General features: G+C 50.3%; 1 protein-coding gene across 4 annotated transcripts in view; it reads right to left on the bottom strand.

Moving 5' to 3' along the window:
• The window catches only part of MDGA1 (MAM domain containing glycosylphosphatidylinositol anchor 1), a 156,150-nt gene that overhangs the window by 37,339 nt on the left and 93,046 nt on the right, over window positions 1–25,765 (bottom strand). For all 4 annotated transcript variants that reach the window (XM_063328698.1, XM_063328697.1, XM_063328699.1 and 1 more), the window contains 3 exons: window positions 22,626–22,895; window positions 19,095–19,246; window positions 1,064–1,241 (listed from right to left, as the gene is read on the bottom strand). In XM_063328698.1, coding sequence (XP_063184768.1) covers window positions 1,064–1,241; window positions 19,095–19,246; window positions 22,626–22,895 — 600 coding nt within the window. The remainder of the gene's footprint in view (window positions 1–1,063; window positions 1,242–19,094; window positions 19,247–22,625; window positions 22,896–25,765) is intronic.

The following is a 25,765-nucleotide window of genomic DNA, read 5'->3' as shown; positions in this document are numbered from 1 at the left end:
CAAGTCAGAACAGCTAGTACTCCCTCAAATCGCAAATCACAATCAAAGTCTGAAAATAAAACAAACACATCAAGAAAGGTCATAGATGCACTAATTTCCTAGCAGCATCCCTGTGAAACAGCAGCGCTCGGTGGTCTGCCTTGGTGATGGAACAAGATGCTGACTCTCTGATGTAAGCAGCAACAGACCTTAAAAAAGCTTCACCTCAGGGGTGACCCCAGGATTGCCCAGGGGAACCCTTCTGGCAGTTTCTTTCTGGAGCACCCACTGGGATAGCGCCCACTTAGATACCAAAGCCTGGTAGCTAAGAGGGACATCAAAACTGTTTGAGGCACTGTGGAAGTTTGAGACAACAGGTATGCTGGGGACATCAGACCCGTTGTCACTTCACGGGACAAGAGGGTTGTGTGAAATCATGCAAACACAGGAGGGAGGGGGATCTGTACTTCCTGCTGAAATACAGGGTCCAAACTCCTGAGGGGAGTAAAGAAATCATAGGGTTGTGGGAATGGGGAGATTTCCGAGCTGTTGGGACGCTGGGGAGAGAAGCACGGTCAATGTATATCAATGGGATGATCTGGGATTCAGGGTATTGGACAGAGCTACAGGTTTACTAGTGACTGGTCAGGAAAGGAACCGTGCATTCACATCTGGAAAGAACCGAAGCCCCCTGAAATCCTCTGACTTTTATGGACATGTGGCTAATACACAGTGTCCAGTGGCTGTCCTCTAAAACACGCCATTGTGCCACAGGAGGCGGCAGCTTGGCTTTACTGGGGACTGGGGTTTTGGGGCTCTTGCTGCCCACAGAGCAGAGGGTGCAAGTCAGTGCTGCTGAGTGAAGGATGCGTGGAGACTGGCCCTTGGACGTCTCTACATATTGCTCTGTATCGATGGCAACAGCCAAAATATGGCCAAACGTGATAGCACTGTGCCATTAAAACTCCATAGAGCAGCAAGATCCACCCAAGGGTCACAGGAGACGATGTCTATGCATGCCCATGTCCCTAGGCCTGAGGCTCGGACCTGCTCTTGTAGCCAGGACCGAGGAGGAGACACCTACGTTCCATGTACCGGATGATGCGGGCAGCCATGTCTCCAGCCCCAAAGCTGGTGATGGGCGTCAGGCGAACTTCATAGCTCTGAGGCACTTTCAGGTTGGGCAAGATGTGCTCCAGCAACAGGCCTTTCTCCATTTTCTGCACAGGAATGAAGGTTTGGATGGTGTTTCTCTGAGACAGCTGCATAGAAAAAGAAACCACAGTGTTTCGAAAGTCCTGAAAATGGAAACCTGAGGGATGTTATCCACCATCTAACACCCTCCTCTTCCTATACAAACAAGTACACTTGGCTTATCAATGAGATCTTCATGCAGAATCAGTTTGAAAATTTCCACCTCTGGTACAAAACAGTGAACAGGAGCCTGAGCTCTCCCTGAAGGGAAGCCTTGGGAGTCCTCGTGACTGGGGGGACAACTTGAACTACGGATCCTGGAGCAACTCTCTGTCAGAACCAATGTCTCCAAGAGGGGAGGAATGAACCCAGCTTACCTCCATTAGTGCACTAAGCATTAGTGCTTATTATTAGTGCTTGGCATTTCACCAAGATACCCTTCAGTTCGCAATCACTGCTGCAGAATTCATTCATCTGCTGCCTGGGCCCTGTGGCATTTCATCTGGTGCCTTGCTGGAACTCCTGCCATGCTTCCTCAGCACCCTTCCACAGGATCCACCCTTGAATCCTAGCCCACGCTGCCTCTGCAGGCCAGAGCAAGGGGTCTAGTTTGAGTCAGCGTCCTCTAGAGTCACCAACAGGCTCCCTCTTTCTCTGGTGCCCTCTGAGGAAGGAGCTGAACCATGCTAGCTGAACCACACCAGCCTGAGCATTGTTCAGTCTGCTAAGGCAGCAGGAAAGTTTCAAGAAAACAATGGAAAAATATTGTCAAAATCACCACCACTAAAAATGATGAATTACGTGTCAGTGAAACTTCCCTGCCACAGTCATGCTTGCTTGGCGGGGGAAGGACAAGAGCAAGGATTGCATTGTGAAGATACAATTTCCAGCCTGTTGCTGCGCAGTGTCTGGATCCTTGCGGCAAGATTTGGTCTTGGTATGTTATTGAGGATGATGGCCCTGGCAAAAAGACAGTTGGCAGGGCTTTCTGTGGCCCACTGTTCACTGTCCCAGACACTAAGCCTCCCCCTGCCTCTGATATAGCCTCTAGGCTGACAGGATTCATCGGAAAGGCAATTCTCCTTATAGGCAGGCCCAGCGTTTGTCATTAACTCTGAAGTTACAGGATGACTGGTACAGGGATGCAGGGAGGAAGGTTTACAGCAAATCTGTCAGCGTGGAGAGTGTGGGGAAAGAGACGTTCAAAACCCACCTGGACGCGTTCCTGTGCAACCTGCTCTAGGTGACCCTGCTCTGGCAGGGGGGTTGGACTAGATGATCTCCAGAGGTCCCTGCCAACCCTACCATTCTGTGATTCTGTGATCCTGCTATGGTATCATTTTGGGGGAGGGACTGGCTCCCAGGAATCCATGGCTGCATGTGTTTCTCACAGCAGACAACAACTTTGTACCTGCCTTAAACAGATCAGGGTGCAAGTTGCTTGAGCAACTGCTTTCTGCACCGTCCTCCTCCTCCCCCCATAGGCAAGATGGGTCGGAGGTCTGGGAACTGCTGTGGTGCCTTCCCCTAGCTTGGTCCCTTCCCGCAAGGCACCTAGGAGCCATGCCGGTGGGCAGGACCAGGGTAAGGCCCCTGGGAACCAAGCATGAACTTGGCACCGGGATGCTGCCAGGATCCATTCGCATCAACAATGCCCCATCTGCGGGCACGGAAGGTGAGCGCTGATCCAACTGGCATGCCCACTGCTCAGCCCTCCCATCTGCCAGCCCTCCGCACCGCCACTCTGCCAAGCAAGAGCGGAGCCGGTTCCCAGTGGCAGCGACCTCACCTGGGATCATTAGCACCAGATCCCCAATTATCTGGGAGGAGAGGAGGGGTCGCAAGGCAGAAGCAGGCGGCTGGTGCAGTATGGCTCCTGGCATGGGGCTTTTTGGGGAACGCAGCCTGACTTGGAGGGGGGGCTGGTGGCAGCTCCGCCCCACAGGCTGCTGTGAGCTGGGGCACTGGGAAGGCAGCCAGCAGGTTGGAGGAGGTCAGGAGCCATTTCCCTTGTCTGGACATAACCTTTAGAAGAGAAACAAAATGGAGAATTGGAGAGAAGCCCAAGGGTGAGATTCAGACAGTGCAAATTCCACCTCAGCTGGGAGTTAGTTGGAATTTGGGTATCTAAAGCCTCTGGGAGCAATGTCAAATCACTTACACTCCCACATCACCTAATCCAGGACAAACCGAGAAATCAGCCTCCAGTCTGGCCTGCAAAGCCCTAGATCCCCCAGTCGAGTCTATCCTCAGCAGCACATCGATTTAACCAAATAAATACAGAGAGCGAGCGAGCAGACTGGAGCCCAGCTCTAGCCCTGTGAGGAGGCAAACTGCAGCCATGCTCACTTGGGGAAAATGTGTGAGGAGGTGCAAGGGGGGCATCTTGTCTCCCCCCTCTCCCCTACCTTCTCCTCTACCTTCTCAGGCTGCTTCTCGCAGTCGTTTGGCCCTGATGTGCAGAAAAACATGCCTGTCTTCCCCCCGAGAAACCATCCAACACAGACCCCAGGAGAAACTCCCTTTGAGAAAAATCCACTGGCCCATCAATATGCAACTCCATTCCTGCTGGGATGCAGCTGGAAAAACATTCCCATGGGCCTACAGAAGGCAGTATGCCTTTGAGGCCTCAAAGGAGAACGCTCCAACGACCCATTAATTTCACTTATGCTTTAGGGTCTCCCATCATCTCCCACCATACAGGCCATAGTTGCACTTCAGAAGTTTGCGGGCAAAATCAACATTTAGCACCAGCTGAAGCCTTGCCCAGAGCCCAGTTATGTGTCTGGAGGTGGCACTGGCCTTTCAGCCACCACTGATAGCTTTTCACACCTCCATCCTAGGACAACTAGCGGGTCTTAGCCCCCAACAAAACACTTCAGACCCAACTCTTCTCTTTGCCTGTGTCCTGGCTCTATTCAACCCACAACGTGAACAGACACAACAACGGGCTGCCAGAGAGGCTGCCCTCCTACAGTCCCTACAGCCCTGGCATCCCGACAGAACTGGCCTGGGATGTCCTTAGAAGGATGGGCTCTTCTGGGTGAAAAACAGCATGGGCCAAATGTGTCTCCTGGGCTAACTGCAGCCATCAGGAGAAAGGGCCAGGTGCACTGCCAGCAGAGTTTAAAAGGCATGAAATTAGTGCAAGGGAGAAAAAAGGGGCCAGCTCCAGCCTGCTTTATGCACGTGGAGCAGGTGCCAGCTTCCAGTCGCTAGCACAGGTCCAGCAGACAGTGACATTAAGGCCATGGTCTGGCTCTGGCTCTGCCTCCCCCTCCCTAAACATCCTTTGCCTCCCTGATGGCCAGCAGTAAGTCTGTGCAGAGCTGCATGCATCAGTCCAGCAGGAACCCATTTTTTTAATCCTCTGCTCCAATAGCCGGCTGCTGCACTCATTCTCCTGCTCTGTGCAGGCTCTTCTCCCATGCTACCCTGGTATCTTCTTCCCTCCACCCCTTCCTCAGCCTCCTTCCTCCTGATCACGCTGGCCCAGTGCTCCAGCTTAATATTGCTGTGGTGCAGTTAATAAAGCAGAGGCAGGCGCAGAGGACAGTGAAACGCTGGCCACCTTCCTTATTAGAGATGCTGAAGCCTCAGTGGAGGATCTCACGCAACAGGCTCATTCATCACCAGGCTCGGGATGCTGCCAGTGGGGCCAGAACAAGAGCCCAGCGCAGCGCACAGCCTCATCTCTACTTTCATCTCCTTTCATTTCCAATAATGAGAGGGAGGGGATGGGAAGAGATAAAACAAACAAACCCACAGTTTCTACCAGCTGCCTGCGGATATCCCACAGGCCGCAGAGGGGAGAGCGTTCTTGCAGAACGGGCTTGCTAGAAACTCCTTACAAAGGACAAAATCAGCCCCATGTGGGACATACGTATTCACACACACAGTGTGCAACCTGTCCCTTTCCCTTGTCACTTGCAAGCAGTATTAGCGACCAAGGGAGAGCACGCTCACATGCTCATATGTACTTAGCCATCAAGCCTCCGGGACCTGCAAACTAGGTCTGCCCTTTCTCACTCCTCACCATCACACCCTGGTGGTAGGTATTGTCTGCCCAATCCCCCGTCTCATCACTTGAGCCGGCTTGTGGTGCTTTGAGAGTGCTTCTCCCACTGCGGCCAGCCAAGCCGACTTACGGTCCAGCAGCACACACCAAGAGAGAAAAGCACACACGCCCCAGAGACAAAAGCAGGACTACCCCTGCCCCTGACAGTGTCCCCTTCCCAGCTGGGACACTGTCATGGCAGAGGGGTCCAAAGTATGACAGCACCACATCTACGTTTTCTGTTTATGCAGGTTATTAAAGGAAAAAAGGATGTGTTTTTCAGACTGAATGATGTTTAAACCAGGTACGTATCAGCTAACAGACATAATAAAGTCAAAGTATATTAACCAACAGACCTGTCAATTGTTAATGCTGCAGTCCTGCTCAACAAACCACACCACGCGTTCACAAGACTACGATAACCTACCTGCGCTGGGACCTGGTGTGACCTGCGTAGCCACACATGTGGTCTCACAACCAGCTGCACATTAAGCAGCTGCATGCTTGTTTGAGGGAGAAATTAGAAAGAAAACCTGCTTCATCACCAGGCCCCAGGGAATTGTTGCAAACTCCAGCTAGAAAAAGGTACGTTAAAGTCATGCAGATTCCCCAGCAAGCTGATCGGAGCAAAGGAACTGCTCTGCGAGCATCCAGCTTCCCAGCATCGCTATTCACTCCTGCCACTCTCTCCTTACTTGTCCCGCTTCTTCAGCAACTTCTCAGCACAGGGCCGGAGCGCTAGCTCTGCTTTCCAGTCTCTCCCCTCCAAATCCTTTCCACACACGCTCGCTCTCCTCTCTCTCCCTTTTTTCTCAGCCTCATTCAAATTCCCCCAGCTGCTCACTCCTGCAGCACAAACGAGACAGGGGATGGCTGCCCGTGCTCCCACTCCGTCGTCACCGGCTAACCGCAGATATGGGGCGCTGGGAAAGCTCCCGTCTCCCATCCCCAGCCATCCTGGCCTTTCCAAAGGGAGAGGAGATGGCAGACAAAGGCACAGCAGCCCTGCACGCAGGCTCCCTCCCTCCGACAGGCTCTTCCTCGCTCCCCATGCAGCTCCACGCAGGAGCACAACAGACAAATGGCATCTCTGGCAAGTGTGCAGGTGGGACATTAGGCTGAGTCCCCCCCCATCCCAGCCCAACTATGCACCTGGTGGTGCAGGAAGCACAGGTATCTCGAAAAGGTCTGAAAGAAGCACGGGGCAATAATGTGGACAAAATAATCTTCAACTGCCCGTGCAGCTGGTGAGCTGCACTCTTTAAGCAACCAGCAATCAAGGTGGTCTTCAAAGTTCAGTGTCCTGGCAGCAGTAGGTGTGAGGGCGTCCATCTCTCTCACATGCCCAGAAGAACAGTCTCAGCCAAGCTGCCCATTTTCTCACCAGGCATAGACATCCCAGTTTAGCATGGTCCAGGGGCCAGGAGAAGGGCACTTTTCCTCTGACAGGCAATACTACTCAGGCTGTGACAGAGGCTCCCATTTTTACCAGGTCAGCCTGTTTGCCAAGAGTCTTGGACACATTATGTAGCTCTGTCCTAGAGTGCTGCAGGCACCAGCTCACATCAGATTTCCCCTGTGACTGCAACTGCCATGAACTCATCCCCAAAAAAGCCCACCTAAGACACCGCTGCTCACTTCCAAAGGGAGTGTCGTTCACAAAGGCCAGAAACAATCACACCGTTGCCCTCAACATGCTGGGGCTGTGGCCTTAAACTGGTGACAGCCAGGAAAGATACTTCCAAGCACCCCATCCTAAGGACTGGAAGGGGCTGAGCTTTGTTACGGTGTTGGTAACAACTCCTGGGATGAACACGGAGCTCTGCAGCGCAAAATACCCTGCTACACCAGCCTTGCCCTCAATTTCTGCCCCAACTGCACCTCCAAAACTACAGGATGCCTTGCAGAGAGGTAACTTCAAAGAGTTTAGATGCCATGGGCTTTAAAAAAAAAGGAAAATATGATGACAGGATTTATGTGTGGCAGAGTTTACAGCATCAAAGATTGAAAGCAAATTATCCAAGGGCCGGACCCATTCTCCATTGCTGGAGAATGAGAACCCAGGAGAGGAGTTCCACAGGTAGAAATAAGATCACTGCAAATTCCTTGGGAAAAGAGGAATGAAAATTGCTCAGAAACAGGGGCAGGAGGGAGGTGGGGACAGGGAACTTTAGGAACCTCTCCTGAATATGAGCCTCCAATATTTTCCGCAATGATGGAAAAATGTGCCATAAATCTCTCACTTCTTCCCATTCACTTTCTGACACACAGCAATGGATTGAGATTCTGGTCCCAGATGTCACCTTGTCACCACAGGGCAGAGCAGTGGAAGATGGTTTGTCTTTGACATTGCAATTGAACACCACAGATTTGATTATTGGTCTTTGTATTTTGGCAGAGGGAGAAAACCCCTCTGCACTGGCAGCCCCCTCCTATCTTCCAGGAGTTCAGAAAAGGGAAAAGCACAGCCACGTTCAGGGACAAAGAAGTGGAAGTACGCTCCTGCCTCACAGAGTCCAGTCCCCTAACACCACAGGGGCTACCTCTGCTTATTCATTTTATGAATGTACCACATCCCATCTTAAAAGCCGTTCCCGTTTGGCCTGCTCCTCCTGCTGGACGGCCGTTCCAGAGCCCGACCGCCCTAATGTTCTCATTTCCAGCCTGAATTTATTCACAGGCAGCTTGCACCCAGTTGATCTTGTGCCAATATTGTCCTTTAGCTTAAATGGCTCTTTTCCCTCCCTGCTGCTTGACCCCCTGATGTTTTTAAAGACAGCAATCACACCCCCTTCTCAGCCTTTGCTTTGCTGGGCTAAACAAGCTGAGCACTCTGTGCCTCCTCTTGTAACACAGGCTCTCACTTTCCCTGATCTGCTCTATAATCCTTTTCTGCATGATCCCACTTGCTGGAGTTCAGTATCCCAGCCCTGCGTATAGGATGCAGCAGCACTTCTCCACCTTGCCTGGAAGTACCTCAGGCTTCACCTAGGAGTACCTCTGCCCTTTCTCACACCCGCATCTTACCAGCAGTTCCCTGAAGTCCACGCACTCACACACATCATTCCTCCACTTCGGTGATTTCCCACTGATGAGCTCCCAGCCTGCAGCAGGTTCCTCTGATAGCGCTCGCCACATGCATGACCTTGCCTTTGTACTGCTGCATTTCATCCCACCCGAACCACTCAAGTAGTTTTCTGTCTTTCAGATCTTCTTTACGATATCCTGATTCTTCACTGAGATGGCATTACATCCCAATCTGGTGTCAGCTGCACAACATTGCAGCAGCACAATCCTAATAGGGGATTCTGATCTGACTGGCTGGTATCGGCCATGGGGAAGATGCCTGCCCACTCAGCAGTGTAGGTGCCATCTGGAAAAGCTATTTGGGTAAGTTTTGGTTAGTGGAGAAATTTGGTTTGAATATGAAGACAGTCACTGTGATGTTTCTCTACAATCTCTCATCAAAATTCCTGTGCCTGTCAGATTGGATTAAAACATTTTCCTGGGTTAGTACTTCATCACCACCTTGAATGGAAATGATGTCAAGCATTAACAGCATCAATTAAAGCGCTAGGATACGTTTAAAGTTGGATTTATTTAATTTTCCTTGCTTGATGACCATTACTCATTAGGGGTTTCCGCAGCAAATAATCACATTGCAAACATAAAGTTGGCATTTGCCAGACAAGCACACCAGTGAACCGGCATTCATGCCTACGTTGTTTATCAGTCAAGCACACAGGTTCATATCCTGGGGGTAAGCCGGCATGGATGGCCAAATCGAATCCATTATTCAGTCTAAATAAGGAGTCCTGGAAGCTTTTCCTCCTAAATTGCCCTTAGCAGGAGGCTCCCTTTCTGGGCTGAGACATCCCCAGCTCCAGAGAGCGAAGCGACTGTGACCTTCAGAAGCTACCGAGGACAGCTGGAGCCATCTAAGCCAGGAGACAGTCTCTCTCTCTTCCTCTCGCACACACAATCAGCTGCCCATCCTCATTAGGTGCCGAGAGCAGCAGTTTACAGCTTCCTAGAGAAGCCAAATTGGTGCTGTCATGAATTACTGTAAGTGCTTGTTCCACACTCTTCAATAATGTCTTTCATTAGGGGCTGATCAGAAAGCAATATGTATTTTATTAGCATATGTTCCCCAGTCTAAGAAGAACAGACCTAATCTTCACTCTGTCAGGGAGACAGTCAAGTAAAAGCCTTACCTGAGGCACAGTATGACTGGCAACTTCATCAGCCATGGGCTTACTGGGGCATCTCATGGCCACACGTCCTGAGGAGGGGGAGCCCGGGAGTTGGAGAAGAAGAAGGGGTTAAACTAGCACCTGAATTTGGTGACGGGTGGGAAAGGGAGGGAGAGCCACACTCTCCCCAGTCTGTGCAAGGAGCCTATGTTGGTGTCACTGTGGTTTATACTGAGCTAGGCAGGTTACATGTATGTCTAGCTATGCTTGTTATCTCTCTCCTACTGTCTTGCAGACATATCTTCGATCGTGAAGGCACATGCGGTCCTTCTGTTCCAACTGGAATCTCTATACGGCTGCTGCAAGGTCCTACCTGTACTTGACTATGCACTGCAGAGCCTCAAATCACCTCTCTGTCCGCAGCATGGGCATCAGCTGAGTAAGGGACAATATCCCTCACGTTGCTTCACAGCCCCCTCCTACCCAGAGCAATGGTTCCAGTCCCTTTTGAGCCTCACATCTGAAACTCATCACTGCTCAGGGCCTTACTGAATCCAACTTTATACCCACGGCTAATCTCAGTGAGTAAAGTCTCCTCTTCCACCTATTTCCTTGCACTGGACATGAACTACCCGCAGCCAGAGCCGTGTATGTGTCTCTGCACCACGCTGTCAGGACTTCTGGCCCCAAGAAGAAAAATCGAGCAGACTCTGCATAGCCCAGGTTTGCTCAGCTGCAGATAGGTTGCGTTCTGGGACATTTTGTCTATAATGTGGTTGTGACTTAACAAGGGAAACCCGCTCCACCAACAGGAGTTGAGTTTTTTACTTCAGTTGTCTACAGACCCTGGCAGAGCCCTCTGTTTGGGCACCGTTACCCTTAAAAACAACAATTAACAAAGGATGGGGCTATTGCTTATCGGAGCAGAAACAGCTTTTGTGTGGGACTCTGGACTTGCCAGGCTGGTACACATAATGAAGGTGTCCAGGTAAGTATCATTCCAGAGCCTATGGCTACCTCTAACTCGACCGCACTTGCAGTCCCGTCTCTGTTCAAGAAGAGGCAGGCAGCACAGCATATGCGAGGAGAGACAGAAAGTCCTTCACGTTGCTCCAAGCCGCCTGCACTGGCAGCATTACTGCATGCGTTTCATCTCTTTACAAAACACAGTCAAAACATCCATCTAGTGCTTACTCCTGCCTGTTTGTCACCAGCTACGGGAGAGATTACATCTCTCTTCCCCCGTCACACACTCTCCCCTCTTATCTCCAACATGTTCTAGGAAGTGAAAGCCAGGAAAAAAACCAAAAAAGGAAGCAGGAACAAAAGAAAGAAGAGGCGGAAAATAGGAGGGGGAACAGGAAAGGGGAAGAAGGCGCACAAAGAAAAGACTCTGAAGCAGTAGGAGGAACACAGGCTGACTACCAAACACAACAGATGAGCAGAGCAAATGGGAGGAAGCTGCATCACAGCCTATCGACAGGGACTCTCAGAAAGACTCAATAACTAGCATGTACCCCTTGAAGCCACCGAAGGAGGGTGGGTAAGAGATGCACACAAAGGACTCACTTTTATCTTTGATACCTGGCAAGCATTTTTCATCCTGTGCTCCGCTTTCTAAAACACAAGCCAATAGCCTGCTGGATACGAACAAGCACAATGGTGTGAAAACAACATCTCAAGCCTGCCAGGCTGATATGAGGGGTATATTGGTTGGGGGAATGTGATTATCTCTTCTCTCACATTCTCCTTACCCTGAATGAGCACTGAACAGCGGTGTTAGGAGCTAGAGAAAGATGAGATTTTGCTACTAGGTGTATTTTAAGATCATATGAGCCTTTCCTGCGAGATTATTTGTACGGTTCTTCTCAGGCGCCAAACAGAGCTAAGAGTGGGAAAACTGTTCGTAATTATTCCGTTGTACTAGGCAAGCTAAACAATATCCTGCTTTCCCTCCCTCCACAGTCAAGTACTTGAACTGCATTAGGAGCAGTGCTTACAAAAAGTGAACATTAAGACAAAATCTCTGCTGCAAGGCACCTTATGAATGGCAAGCTACGTTGTAAAACTTTCAGCTACCCTGTTTTGGGCAGGTTACCTTGCTTACTTTGGATAATCAGAGAAGAGAAATGGTACCATGATGCATAACTAACCTGCCATCGCTCATATTATCAATTTTCCCAACTAACTCATTACAAATGATCTGTGGACCAGGGATAAACAGCTCAGGAAAACCATGAATCATACTGAAGAGCAATTTGTGAATGCAAAAAGACAGGATTTGCCAGACTAATTCATTAATTAGGTATCGTTTGCTAAGCTCTCATGGGCAAAGGGAGGTCTCAATAGTGGCACTGGAAGATGTTAGGCGGAGACCTAAGGGGGAAACTTCATCCCACAGCTCCCAGCCATTTCCACTGAACTCACCTGACCCATCTGTGCTGGTCAGGCCTGTGTTGGGCTTCCCTGGACAGCCTTGTAGGAATCACTCTGAACCTCTGGCTGACAGGGCTAACAACAACCGTGGTCGGGCAGATATCTGTTTCTGCAGTGAGCAACAGCCAGAAGGAAACTTGCTTCCTTTGCACTGGGTGGAAGCTCTGCTGATGCCAACTTAGCCAGTAAAGAATACATGAAACGTGGAAAAAGCTCCTGATTTCCCACCGCCACCAAACATCTGGCTGTCCCGAAGTCTTCCCTAACAGCACAGGTAGAGAGGACCTTGTTCTAGCAGCTGATCTCATCAACACATCATGCCCCAAGACAGATTCCTCGTGACAAAAGGAGAGATGGCTCAACATGCTGTCAGCCTCAGTGACTGACGTTGTGTCCCATTTTCAGGCAGCAGAGAGCACAGCTGAGGCAGGATCCTGCCCTCTCCGCTCCCAAACGCCTGCGGCAAAGTTGCTGCTTTACCCCTAGGTCCCACACAGCGCTCTCATTAAGCTTCAAGCACAGCTTGTCCATCAAATGCTATTGATCAGCCAGTCTCCTTCCACCACTGTGCAGCTGCCACGCAATCCCACCGTATGTCCCAAACCTCTCCTCCTCTTGCAGCCTAAAAAGGCAGTGTCACCTCTCCCTTCTCTTACTTTCCCTGGCTTTGCATCATGATGGCTGTTCCAACCGTCCGCCAAGCACACCTCCCGTTGACATGCTGGCTTCTTTCTGCATCCTTTTCCACCTCCCTCAGAGCTGAGTTCTGCACAGTATCATGTACACCACTAGCACAACCGAAGGCAATTGACTTGAGGGCACAAATAATCTGTCTATTCTCCCTGCCTGAACAAAAGTTGAAATAAAAAAAAAAAAAAAAAAAAAGAGCATCAGTGGGGGAGGTGGGTTAGAGCTGAAAAAAACACCTTTTCCCGCTACAGAGGACGGCTCAGCAGGTAGGTGGAATTGCGTTGATTTGACGTCGTCCCGTATGGCAGCAGCCTGTGATCAGACATCAAACTGGCAGCCAAGGCAGGCAAAAAAGAAGACAGGACTAAAGGAGCTTTCTGGCAGACGTGACTTATATGCCACCCTACAACAGAAGGTCTGCTTTGAGCTTCAGTCCTGGGCAAACATCGGGAGGCCAAGTCACTGCAGTCACCAGCCCTAACACCAGTGAGACAGGACCCATTATCAAGTGAAATAGAGGAAAAGGCCTCAAGTTGCACCAGGGGAGGTTTAGACTGGATATTAGGAAAAATTTTTACACTGAAAGGGTTATTAAGCATTGGAACAGGCTCCCCAGGGAAGTGGTTGAGACACCATCCCTGGAGGTTTTTAAAAGACATAGTGCTTAGAGATATAGTTTAGTGATGGTTTTTGTCAGAGTTAAGTTGATGGTTGGACTCCATGATCTGAAAGGTCCCTTCCAACCTAGGCGATTCTATGATACTACGATTCTGTGCAATGATGAACAGTGAAGGGATGCGCCATTTGTCACACCCCACAAGTGTTTCGATCCATGCAGCATCTCGCATGCAGCCAGGGCCACCGCCTGCTGCTTCATGGGAAGTCACACTCCCTTCCTCGCTGCAGCCGGCTGGGACTGCAATGCTCTAGCAGCAAAGAGGAAAGGGCTTCGTACATCCTTTTTCCACGCGCCTTGTCTATGCCCCACACTGGGACATCAAACTGGGCTGTCCAGTTAAGCATCCTCTCAGCCGGAGGACTTCTCGGTGGACGCAGCACCACAAGCCCTTTCCCTTTTTCCATGTAACACCAGGCCAGTGCACCACAGATCACATTTTATCCAGAGCAGGATGGGCGCCTCCCCGCTTTACAAGCCACAACTCCATCCCTTAAGCTTTTCATCTTCTAGTATGAAAAGGAGTTAGGAGGACAGCCCTGACTGCTTTTTAGCTAAGCTATCCTAAAATCTCATATCATCTCCTCAGCTCCTGCAGCATCCCCCAGCTGAAAGCCTCCCCCCAGCACCAGTCGGGGGGGGGACGACACAGCGGGGGCATGGTGCCCCATCGAGCCTCGGGGCGAGGGCTATGGACCCAGGCCTGTCAGCAGCCCCCGCATGAGGCGGTTACCTTGGTGACGGCAGCGTTGCCCAGACAGCATGTAATCCCCGGAGCCAGCAAAATGTTAGCCCCTTGGTTCGTAAAGCCAGTTGGGCCACCCTTGCCTGCCTGGCGCAGAGCTGCCTTCCTTCCTAGCCCTCGGTGGCCCCCCGGCCCCGAGGTGCGGCCCTCAGGTGACACCCCCCGAGGCACCGGCTGCTTGGCTTCCCAGGAAGCTTCGCCTGAAGCCACGGTTGCGATCTGTGGAAGAAAAGGGGTCACGTTCACCTCCCAGAGCACAGGGCTGGGCTGCTGCAAGGGCCACCACAGCAGCTTGAGTACATCACCTTTCTGCCTTCACAGCCTTCCCTAACCTGAGACCTAATAAAAAAGCGGGCTTATAATATCTGGAGGCAGAGAAATCAATACCGTGTGTGTCTGTTTTATACTCTTCTCCAGGCACTGGCTACTGCTGGAGATGGGAGGAGACAGCCTTTTGGCGTGGACGTTCTCACTACTGATGAGCGCAGGGCTGTGTGGATTAGCTTGCTCTGGAAGTTTACTCAGCCCTGGCTGCACAAAGCAGCTGTTTATTTCCTCACAGGGCCGCCTACAAGCATTGGAAGATGCATCCAACTCCACTAGGCTGGTTCCTCACACGCCAAGGGCCACGCATGCAGGTTCATCAAACCATGGTGGTGCATGAATGGGGGAAGGATAATGATGCCAGTTAACAGTGTCCTCAACTAAACATTTACGTAAAAGACCATGGGCTGGTGCACCGCTGGCTCATCCTCCCTTTCGCGCAGCGCCACCCCTGCTTGGTGGGAAGGGAGCGAGTGAGAGATGTCCCTGCCCTGGTCTGCGCGCCCTTGGCAGGGTGTCCGGCTCCGTGTGGTAATGAAGCCCAGACAGACAGCAGTTGACAGATGCTGCTAAAGTGGGCTCCAAGGAGAGCAAAAGAACAACTCTCAGAGGCAGAAATGAAGCGATACAGATCCACAGCCCGTGGGCCTCGGCACAAAACCTCTCCCGCTGCGTTGCGATGGCCATCAGCAGAGTTAACCTTCCGCTCTAATCACAATCATTAAATTCCTGCTAACGCCCCTGTCCTATGTCTGTCCAAACAGCTCTGTTATCTGTCACCTCCCCACACGGTGAGCCCGGCTCCCCACTGCCGCAGCTCTCATTAATGCCACTCGGGCTGGCTGATGAGGCAAGTGGCAGCCGGCTCCAGAGCCCAGATGAGTTTTGTAGACAGCAGGGGATGTTTATCCAACATGGAGGGGATGAAAGTACAAACAAAGAGAGACCATACAATTACTCAGGCATTGCACAGGGCCAGTCTCATTAAAGACAGTCTCCCTGACAGGAATTAATCTGAAGTGACAACCCAGTGAGCTAATTTAGCAAATGGGTCCAGGGCTTGGCCCGGTGCAAATTACAGGGGTCTGTCTGGCAGGTAGAGCTGAGCCTGCTCGGAGGAGGGGAAAGGCAGGAATGTGTTAAGCTGGCCCCGTTCTGGCCCGAGCCTGCGTATGAGAAGGTACGGAGGAGGAGACGGCAGCCTCAGGTCTCCTTGAGGGGCACAATGAAGATTAAGCTTCCCTACTGCACCAATACCTTCTCCTTCCTCTTTCTCCTGCAGCCTCAGGTCACGGATGGGTTCCAGCTCATTAAGTGCACAGTAATTCTGCCACGATCCCCTGTAACCGTAACCACCAGCCCAGCTCAGATCTTTCCTCCAGGATGCAACCTGCTTGCAATATTAGATGGCTTTTCATTTCTCTTTAATGTTAAAGCAGAGCTCTGGGAGGGGATAAAATACACAGAGAGAAACAAGCAACTTAAAAGGCTTTTTATTTTTTAAGCAAAGATCTGGTTTGAGGAGGCTGCTTTGAATCCCCAAGCAATGAAAAAACATTTTCAGCTGGAGTGCAGTGCCTCAGTGCTTTTCTATGCTACAAGAATACATGGAAGAAAAAAAGCTGACCAAACAAGTAGCCCAAAAGCCTCATGGCATCTGCCCTTGACCAAACCACCCAAGGCTCCTGAGTTCACTGGCTAAGGTGAAGTAAGGTGGGTTGGTGTCCGGACCAGTCGCCCTGGAGCAGGAAAGGAAAAACCTCCCAAGCTGTCGGGACAGATGCCTGTGGGGCCCCTGCAGTTCCTTGGGGGGGATGTTTTCCCCTCTGAATTGCCACTCAACCAGAAGCCACTGCCTAGCCCACCTGACCGATACACTCCGGAAAATAACAGCCTATTTGCTGAGACATACAACAGAGGCTTTACAAGAAGCTTGCTCCACATTGCTATCGTACGTGCTTTGCCTGGGTCAGTGGCTCCAAGCTGTCAGGCTGTTTACTTGGTTTTAATCGAAAGTTAGTTCTTATTCTACTGGAACTGGTACGTCTGCTGTGCCGCTCGGCCGGCTCCCCAGCGCCGGGAACAATCAGCTCCTGTGGAAATGCACCTGCCTGTCTTGCTGGGAGTCCCCATGCATCACTTAGGAAACCAGATTACCCCAGACTGCTTGCAATCCCCCCAGGAATGCCCAACCAGCCCTTGTAAGCTGTGGAACAGGAAGAGTGAGGGGAGACACGGCACCAGGCAATTAATAAGCAGCACTTTGACTCTCACACAGCCCCATTTTTGGCAGCTGCAGCAAGAAAATTTAATTCGAGGGTTCCCAGGTGCCTTGCAAAGCATCCTGCTACTTAGGGATCTTGGTATTACATATGCCAAGAGCTCTTCAAGCAAACTGGGGAGAGCAAAATGAAAACCAGCAAAGCGTTTTACAAACCAGCGGGCACCCCAGCTGGCTGCCCTTTGGATTCCAGCTCAGCAAGAGTTAATCCCCCCAGACAGCCCCTGGGGGGATTCAGCAGCCCCCAAGAGTGCAGGCTGCTGCTGCCCCATTCATTCAGGCTTAAGATGCTGAAGAGCTCCTGCTGCTGACCCCTGAGGCTGGGGAGCTCCCAGGGCTGGAGGAGAAGGTGACCTGGGCTGGCTGGCTGGATAAGCTTTCATCAACTTGATGCTGGCAATAAATCAGTCGCGTCTGGCCACGTGTAAGGCTTGTTTTATCTGAGGAGAATATTCCACTTCAACCCGAGCTCTCCAAGAGGATTTCTCTGCCACCACAGCCAGTGACTGGAAGCCAGTGTATCCAGCGAGGAGGGCACACAGACAAACGGCAGCTCCTCACTCAGGCAGACAAATCCCTGTTCTTAAGAGCTCTCTAGTCAGCAACGCTTTTAAGCTTTTGAGCTTTTCACAGTTATATTCAGTAATGTCACCATGTTCTGCGGTCCAACGACAGAACAGCAAAACACAAAGCTCAGCCCAGGCGCCCCAGCATGGAGAAGAAGGTGTGACAAAGCAGCAAAGCTGATGGGATGTGGAAGAGGGTGATGGCACAAGGGAACAAGTGGAAGATGTCAGTCGCAAGGCTGCTTGGAGCCCAAGTGAGATACAGCGGGGCAAACGCCAGGAAGGCAGGAGAGGAGGACAGAGGCAGCTCTGGGAAGCGGCAAATTGGAGAAAAGAGGGGATGTGATCCTCTGAAACAAGGAAATTAAAAGTTCTCAGTGAAACCTCAGTATGGCACATGGAGGCAGAGACCTCATCCTGAAACGCAAGCATCTTTGTAGGAGGAGGCAATACCAAGAAAACCTTTTCCAGAGTGTTTCCTGCTTGTGCTTGACAGAAGTGGGAACAGATCTCCTCTGCTTCCTCCTCGCTCTGCCCTCCCTTATTGAGACCCAGGCCACCTGTAGCCAGGTCTAAGACCCTGCCCATACATGAGACTAGGCTACAGAGGGGCCACGGTATAACACGCCTCTAAAACACACCACTCAATACTCACAACTATGTAGAGATGCTCCAAAAGAAACGTTAACAGCAGTAACCGATGGGGTATGAACAAAACCAGGGAGGGTTAAATTTGCACGGGCACTCAGCTTCCTTCATGTCATAACTTAAAGCAGAAATGTGATCTTCCCTTTCAGTAGGAGCTCAATGAGGAACAGATCCAAGATTACTTTTAGGCACTGTGCAAAAGGGAAAAACCCTCGACATCACTGCAGAAGGATAAAAATCACAAATTAGTTCCTTGAGTTGCAGTGCTGATAATAGCGAAGCTCGGCTAAGAGGGAAGGGGTACTATGACAAACTGCCTTCATTATTAGAGGCTCCCCTGTGTCCTGTATTATTATTAAGCACTGACAATGTGCTTCACACAGTTTGAGTAACAAAACAAAGGCTGTCCCACCCCAGAGAGCTCACAATCAAACGGAGACATAAAACTGGAGCCTACTGTGCAGAACTAGAGGAAAGACACACTTGGATCTTTTTAATTATTTTGTTTTCATTCTACAGTAAACAAACTTTTCCTTGCAAAACATGTTTGCTTCCAAGCTACCACTGAATGGCAAGAAACACCAATTTTAAGTGCTCCATTTTTAAAAAATGTTGAACGTAGGCACTTTGCTGAGCGTGGATGAAAGTACCTGGCAATCCCGCTAGGTTAATGTGCTCTTTAAAAACATCAGACTCTTTTCCCTAACCTTCTTCAACCAGAGATCCCTTCAGATTCCCCCCAGTTCTTCCTCCCTCCCCTCTGGTATGATTTCTCTTTAGACTCAGAAACCTTCAAACCCACTTCTCTTCTCCTGCAGAGTTTGTATAGTCCAAATAGCTTCATTACTGTGACAATATGAAAGCCCTTTTGCAACACAACCGCCAATGACTTTTTCCTGCAGCTCCTGCCTGGAGAGCTCTTCAGCTTATTCCCTTTATTTCATACGAGTGAGGAGGGTGGAATTCCACTCGCTTGAGTCTTTGGCCTATAAAATCTACCATACCCAGTAATGACTGTGGGGTTTTGCTCACATTAAAACCCCATTCAGAACACTGAGCATGATCAGTCCGATGGGAGGCAGCAGGGCTTTGAAAGCCCTTGATCACACCCAACACCAGACCTAAAAATGAATGCCGTGCACTTGGCCTGTCTCTTCCATTTGGTGGGGAAGCTGCAAGACCACCAGGGTCTGGCAATTTCATCACCTTCAGCTCTTAATCAGCAAGGAGACATTGATGTAACCGCCCCCTGAGAGGTTCTCTTCCCGAGGGCAAGCACTGAGGCTCCAGAAGAGCAGACCTTACCTGCCGGACTTCCAGGCGGTACTTGAGGATAGGATCTACAGCATCGGGCTCCTTCTGTGTCCACTGCAAGACGTAAGAGTAATTCTTGGATTGCTTCTGGCTCAAGGTGGGGTTGGGAGTGTCATAGTAAAACTCTGGGCTGTAAGCTTTTGCTGGAGGGGGAAAAAAAGATAAAGGGAGGAAAGTAAAAGAGTGGGATCAAGGAGAACATAAATTACAAAGAGATGTGAGAGTGGAACAGCTCCACTCGCCCAGCTCATCCGCTCGCCTTTGACGCGACGGACACCTTTACTATTGTAGCTGGTGTTGCACTGACGTGCCATCACTGCCTGTGAATCACTACTGCTTTCACAGCCTAAACTACTGGGAGGGCTAGCTGCCCTGCAACACCAGTGGGGCACGACCAACACCAGAGAAGGTGGGAACAGCTTCAGTTCTCCAGCTGGAACCAGCGCTAATCTTTTCTCTCTTGCTTTGTAGTTTAGATTGAGGTAACAGCTTTAAACTGGCGTTCCTCCCGTTTCATCTGCTGCTTTACAGAGTCTCCTGCTAACAAACCCTGAGGAAAGATCGTTTGGCCAGTAGGTCATAGGAAAAGTGTTATTTATCACACAGGGACCACGGCATTAAAAAGGAGACCTTGCTCCTTCTGCATCTCTCCTGCCTGGGCAACACAGTGCTCCAGCCTCTTTGTAACACGACAGTCAACTCGGCAGCAAAGGGGATGCTGACCTCAGCCCGCGTAAAAACAGCGGGAGCTTTTCCAGGGGCAGAGATGTCTTTTCTTAACCCACGTCTCCCCTTAAAAAAGAGAGGGCTGCGGGAGGAAGGGAAACACAGGAGAAATGACGTACCATAGAGAAACTGGACGGTTCAGAGAACAAGGGGTTTTCCACCATTTTCCCGGCCGCTGCTGTCCTGAACCATTAACAAACAGGGCTCGACGGCTACTGCCATGCAGCCCGGGGATGGTGGCACAGGGCCCAGAAGCAACTTGAGGTCTTACCCACAACTGGTTTTGTTGTATTTGAAATTACCTTCATTTCACCCTGTGCACTTCCATTTTTGGCAGGTCCTGTCCTGGGCCAGGCTGCATCTGGAGCTGGACCTGAAACAAAACTCTCTTTTCTGGGTTCAAGTCCAATCCTGACCTGCACAGACCAGAAAGATGCCTGGGCAGCAAGGGATGATGGAGGGCAGAACAGGCGCAAACACCATCTCCCCCGGCAGTCTGCTGCGCCTTTCCACTTGAATCACAGGCCTTGCCGTTCTGTGTGGTTATAATTAGGCTTGAAAGGATTCAATGTTTATTTTTTATGAACTCAGATGGATAATATTGATGTTTATTTCCAAGTCCTTTTTTTCTTATTATTTTTATTGACTTGAATTTTTGCACAAGCAAGAAGTTCAGAACCACCTCAGAGACTAATTGCTGCTTATTCAACTTGTATTGACTGTGGAAGTCAAGCTTCATAATGGATCCCAAAATAAAATAAGAACTGATGATAATCATCATCTCGCATGATATTAATTCCTTATTAATTGACTCCAAGATGGAAACAGAAGCTAAAAAAAAAAAGGCTTCTAATAGAAATGCAGCACATCAAGATACTTTTGGAACTTCCTTTCTGGAAAATTTTACCATTGCTGGAAAGTTTTGCCTTTTCCTTACAGCTGAAGAGAAGGGCTGAAGGTTATTCACTCCATCTTTCAGGGCTTTTCTGCACTTGTGGCTGCTAGGAGTGCAGGTGGTGACCAGTATGGGCTGCCCTGATAACTTGCTCAAGGGGAGTGGGTTGGATGTCTCACTGTCCTTCCAAAACATCCCGGAAAGCTAATCTCCCATCTGTAGAAGAAACTAATCCCATCCTGGGCAGGTTTATGTGCTCTGCTTCCAATACATCCAAACAGCTCACAGCTACAAATGAGGCACTGCCTCCCTGTCAGATAGGAAGGTTTATGGTCCTTCTTTCACAGAGAAGAATGAGAAACAAAAAGAGACTATACTATTCTCCCTGTTCACACAGGAAGGCTGTGGCTGATGGGAATTAAAACTCGAGCGGCCCCGAGCACAAGCGCGGCAGTCTAGTCACTGGGTTATTTTTCAGGTTGCTCTACAGGCTCAGAAGGTCTAATTGATTTGTAACTGTCCAGGACACAGGCAGAGACGTCTGGAGCTGAAAAGCCACCATCAGATATCAACGCCTTGGAAACGGAGAAGGGATGCAGGAAAATAAATGCTTGCTACTTTCCTGATGAGTGCTCTCTAAGGATGAATGCTGCTTTCTGCTGAGGGGGATCTTATCTCATGGGGCACGGCATGGTGCTGGTGAAAATATGTCCTTGTTACTACCTCTAGCAAGAAATTCATAGCCCGGGAGCATTCCCAAGCTTGCTAGGGACACAGTTTGCCACGGTGGCTCACAGCGGGATATGGTTTGCCTTCACTTAGTGCCATGAGAGTTGCAAGCGTATGAAGAAAGGGTAGAGAGGGCCAAAGCTCTCAAGCAATATCCACTGTCAGACAAATTCCAGAAAATCTCAAGGGGTGAGAGCAAGGTCCTGAAAAGGGGCCCGAATAGTAGAAGTGGTTTGGACTTCCCCATTTCTGAGAGCATCTCAGAGTTACAGCATACATGAGCTTTTCCAAATCCTGGGAAAGATCTGCTTCAAAATCAGGCCTCTCTGGGTGTTATTTATTCTCATTTGTTCAGCTCTGTCTTGAAAAGTATTATAAATTGGCCCCGGACAGAAAAGCCTATATTTTGGCTGAATTTACTGCTTCTTAAGGCAACTGCATCGGATAGCTTTTCTAGAAACTGGTGCCCAAGTCAATTCTGGGGTCATGGGAAAAGCAGATTTAATGATCAGCTGGAGAGGCCAGGTCAGATGTGTGGTTTTAGATGCTATAACTCTGCTGTCCTTCTTTGCGGATGCAGGTGCTGGAAAGGAGTCCCGTTACACAGCCTGCTGGATTCACAGAAAACTGTGAGCAGAACACGCACTGGGTACCAGTGCCCATTCCCAGCTCATGTTTGTCCTAGCAGGCATCATGAGACACAGACAGACAGGAGACATAAGGAAGGTACAGGAACACATAATACAGTTTTTCTTTGTTTGTTTGTTTTAAAAGGGGAAATTAGATGGGTTGGAGCCTGTTGGGTGGATGTAGAGAGCCTTTCACTCCCCCTTGGTCAATACTTATCTAAGGTACAGGTTGTCCAGGCTTGAAAGTTGATGGCAGCCTTGAGTTTAAGTCCTGTATCTTTCAGGCAGGTGGTCAAACATTGCTAAAATGTACCACTGGCTGGCACTAACTGCCTCAGGCCCACCCCTGACTTAAAGGACTGCCTGAATGATGGAGGCAGATCTCCTTGTTGGCTTATGGAAAGTCATCCCTTCTGAATACAGCACCAGGCACAGAGAAGGCAGCAGAGGTTGCCTGTACTGGCACCAGTTTATGGGGAGCAAGCTTCCCACCTCCATCTCCCCCATCCAACAGCTCGCTCCGATGGCCCCTCTGGGACTTACCAGACACCTGGAAGAGGCAGGCGGAGACCCCCACGTCGTTGGAAATGCTGCACTCGTAGCTACCGCTGGTCTCCCGGCTGACACTGTCCACCTTCAGCTCCGAGTAGTCCTGCTGCTCTGCCAGCGGCTGTGCCAGGAGGGTCCCGTTGAAGCGCCAGACGGAGGTGGCCACCTTCATGGGGCTGCCCTTCAGCATGGTGCAACGCAGGGTGACGCTGCGCCCCATGCCCTGGCGCACGTCCTGGAAGGCCGGCTCCACCACGGGGGGGACTGGAGACCGAACAGAGCAACAGATGGGGACAACGTCAGGGAACAGCCGTCTGGCTCAGCATGGTCACCCCAGCAGTTCCTCTGAGGAGACAGGCACTTGTGACTTCCATGAGAATATTTATTTTCCAGCGGGAGCCAGGCTTCATCAAACCAAAAGCAGCAATACTCATCTGACATCCCCTTCTGACTGGGCTGGGGCGACCTCCCACCTCCCTTCCATTTATTAGGTAGGGGTGGCCTTTAGCAAGTACTCATCCCACGGTGAGACACTGCCTGGAGGAGCTACCAAGCCTTGCTCTTGCATGTGAGAAGAGCAACTCCAGCAGCTGAGTGCCACAGCTTGGATTCAATCCTCAGATGCTAATCAGAATAACCATAGTCCCCGTACCCAGCATAGACTGCACTCCCTGAGCAGGCAGGTACGCTCCCAAGCAGCTACATTCGTCATCTTCCGGTCAGAGTTCCCTTCAGTCCGACAGGGTATTCAGGGACACCATGTTCAGATGGAGCGATACGCATTGGCCGTTCCCAACTGAGCACAGACCTCAAGGGGTGTTAGAGGGCCTCTCCCAAATCAATACAAAACATCAGGGACTAGCTACAGGGACTCTGGGTCCTATTTTTATCTCTGTCAACAATTCCCTGACTGGGAGGCGAGTCACGTCTCTCCATGGCAGCTTCTCTGCCAATAGTGTGAGAATGGCGATGTGTGGCCATCTCCTTAGCAAAGGGAGGCTACTAAGTCTTGTTCTTTAGCACTTGTAAAAATTTACAGGAACCTTGCAATTTGGGCATGGTTGAGGCAGAGCAAGGAGAAAGTCTGGACTGGTGTTGCTTGGGTTACCTCTTATTTAATGCAATGGCAGAGGACTTCAATATCCACAGCCATCTGATGGAAATATTTCACTTGCAATAAACTCTGAATTAAAACACTGCAGCATGGGAATAACCATAAGCTCTCCCTCTAAAATGAGAAAGGCTTCCTGAACACAAACCAGCTGTTAGCCCGAATTTAAAAGAGGGAGGACAGATTTATAGCAGCTCCAGCACAATCACAACTCACCGTCTCCAGGTTCAAAGCACCTGCTCTTCCTGTCCACAAACAACTCGTATGCACTACAGATCTACAAAGCACCTATCTCTTCTAAAGGTCTGCAGAGCTGCCAAGCACAGCCAGGCCCACTAGCGACATCTCCCTCTTCACCACAGACAGAGTGCACGCACCGCCCCATAGGTCTGCATGCAGTGTCCCCTCTCCCAGGGCCACAGATGCATCCGTGGGTACGCAGCGTACAAGTGTCCCCTCCACCTGGCGGCCCGTGTTTGACAGGGGCTGATTGTTCTCTAGGCACCCGCTCTCAGCCTCGCGGCCCTTTGCTGCACTTACGTAGATTAAAAGCAGCCCTTGACTGAGCTCACACTGCCGTGCTGAGTGGCATGGTCAGCTCATTACAGATGGCTTTGCTAGCGATGTGTCTCCGCGGGTGCTCCAAGCGCTGACTTGCCTTTGGCTCACACGTCTCCCACCTCACGGTGAGAATAATGTGAGAAGTTGTTTGATTAGACCTAGAGTGCCATGAATGTGTCATCTCCATCCCTAGCTGCTATCCCATTTCTTGGGTCACATCTGCTCCTTAATTGAAGCCGGTGGGGTCTCACATTATAATCAAGTCCAGCTGGTGAGATATAAAAAAAAAAAAAAAAAAAAAAAGGAAAAGATAAAAAGGGGAGCGAAAACAGAAAGGAAGGCTTAATAAAAAAAAAAAAAAAGGCACAGCGGCTCCAGATGCACTCAAAGCAATCTGTCTCACGAGGAGGAGAGAGACGGGTGGGAGAACAGCTTCTTCCCTCACCACACTGAGCAGCAGCTGTGTACGGAGCTGGGACAGAGGAAGAGAAAATGACTGAAAAAGGACAAAGTGCCCCCTGCAAGGACACGTGCTGCAAGGAAGGTGCCCCCCCTGGACCTCACTGAGAGAGTGTCTGGGGCTGGGACACTCCAGATGCTTCCTTAGGTCACAGGAACAGCAGGACAGCCAAGGATGCAGAAGATATTCAGCTGGAACATGGAATTTACTTGATTGCACTGGGAGAGGCTCTGGGCCTATGTTATCACTTTGTGAAGGGAATGTCTGAAAGCGCCTATACAGTAAAAATTCACTACATTTTCTCATTTTGTCTCCGGCACCAGGAAACACCCAACAAGCATTAACTCTGCAGGTAGTCCTGGAGCCCTGGGTTTTCTGGAGAGATAGCTGAAGCAGGTCATCCCACCACTGCAAAGGATGCACGCAGCGCTACAGCAAGGGGCAGCTGTTCCTGAAGGCTGCCAACGGATAAGAAAGCAAAGAAAGGTCAACAGCAATTACAGAGCCAGACATCGGCTCCGGCCTCCAATGCCTACTGGGGAGCCCACACTTCTTCAGGTAGGTTATACACAAAAGGGAGACACGCCACCAAAGCAGGGAATCAGTCTGCAAATCCTAGCAGATAACAACACAGCCTTTTCTCATCCTTGGCTTAAATGCAAAAGAAAGCTTGCTTAAATGAGCTGGTGCTCCGACTCCCTAGAACTGGGAACTGAACAGCTCCAGCACACCGGAGATGGTGACTGTCTTGGAGCAGAAACCTCCAACATGACTCCTGCACAGACACCTTTAGGGAGCTGCAGGAAATGATAATGATTTTCCAGGTGTCTCTGATACCCACAGGGAAGCAGCATCCCTGCTGGCTATAAGGGAGCAGTATCTGGCTATTCTGGATCACTAGGCTGCCACGGTGCTCTTTGGGGAGCTTGGGTATCAGCCCCAGTTTTTAGCCCAGTTCCAAAGGCAGGTCCTTGTCCAGAGGCTCCTCAAATACCTTCTTAT

This window comes from Chroicocephalus ridibundus, chromosome 3, assembly GCF_963924245.1.
Source record: "Chroicocephalus ridibundus chromosome 3, bChrRid1.1, whole genome shotgun sequence".
In the NCBI taxonomy this organism is placed as follows: Eukaryota; Metazoa; Chordata; class Aves; order Charadriiformes; family Laridae; genus Chroicocephalus; species Chroicocephalus ridibundus.
This window is presented reverse-complemented; position numbering and strand designations above follow the sequence as displayed.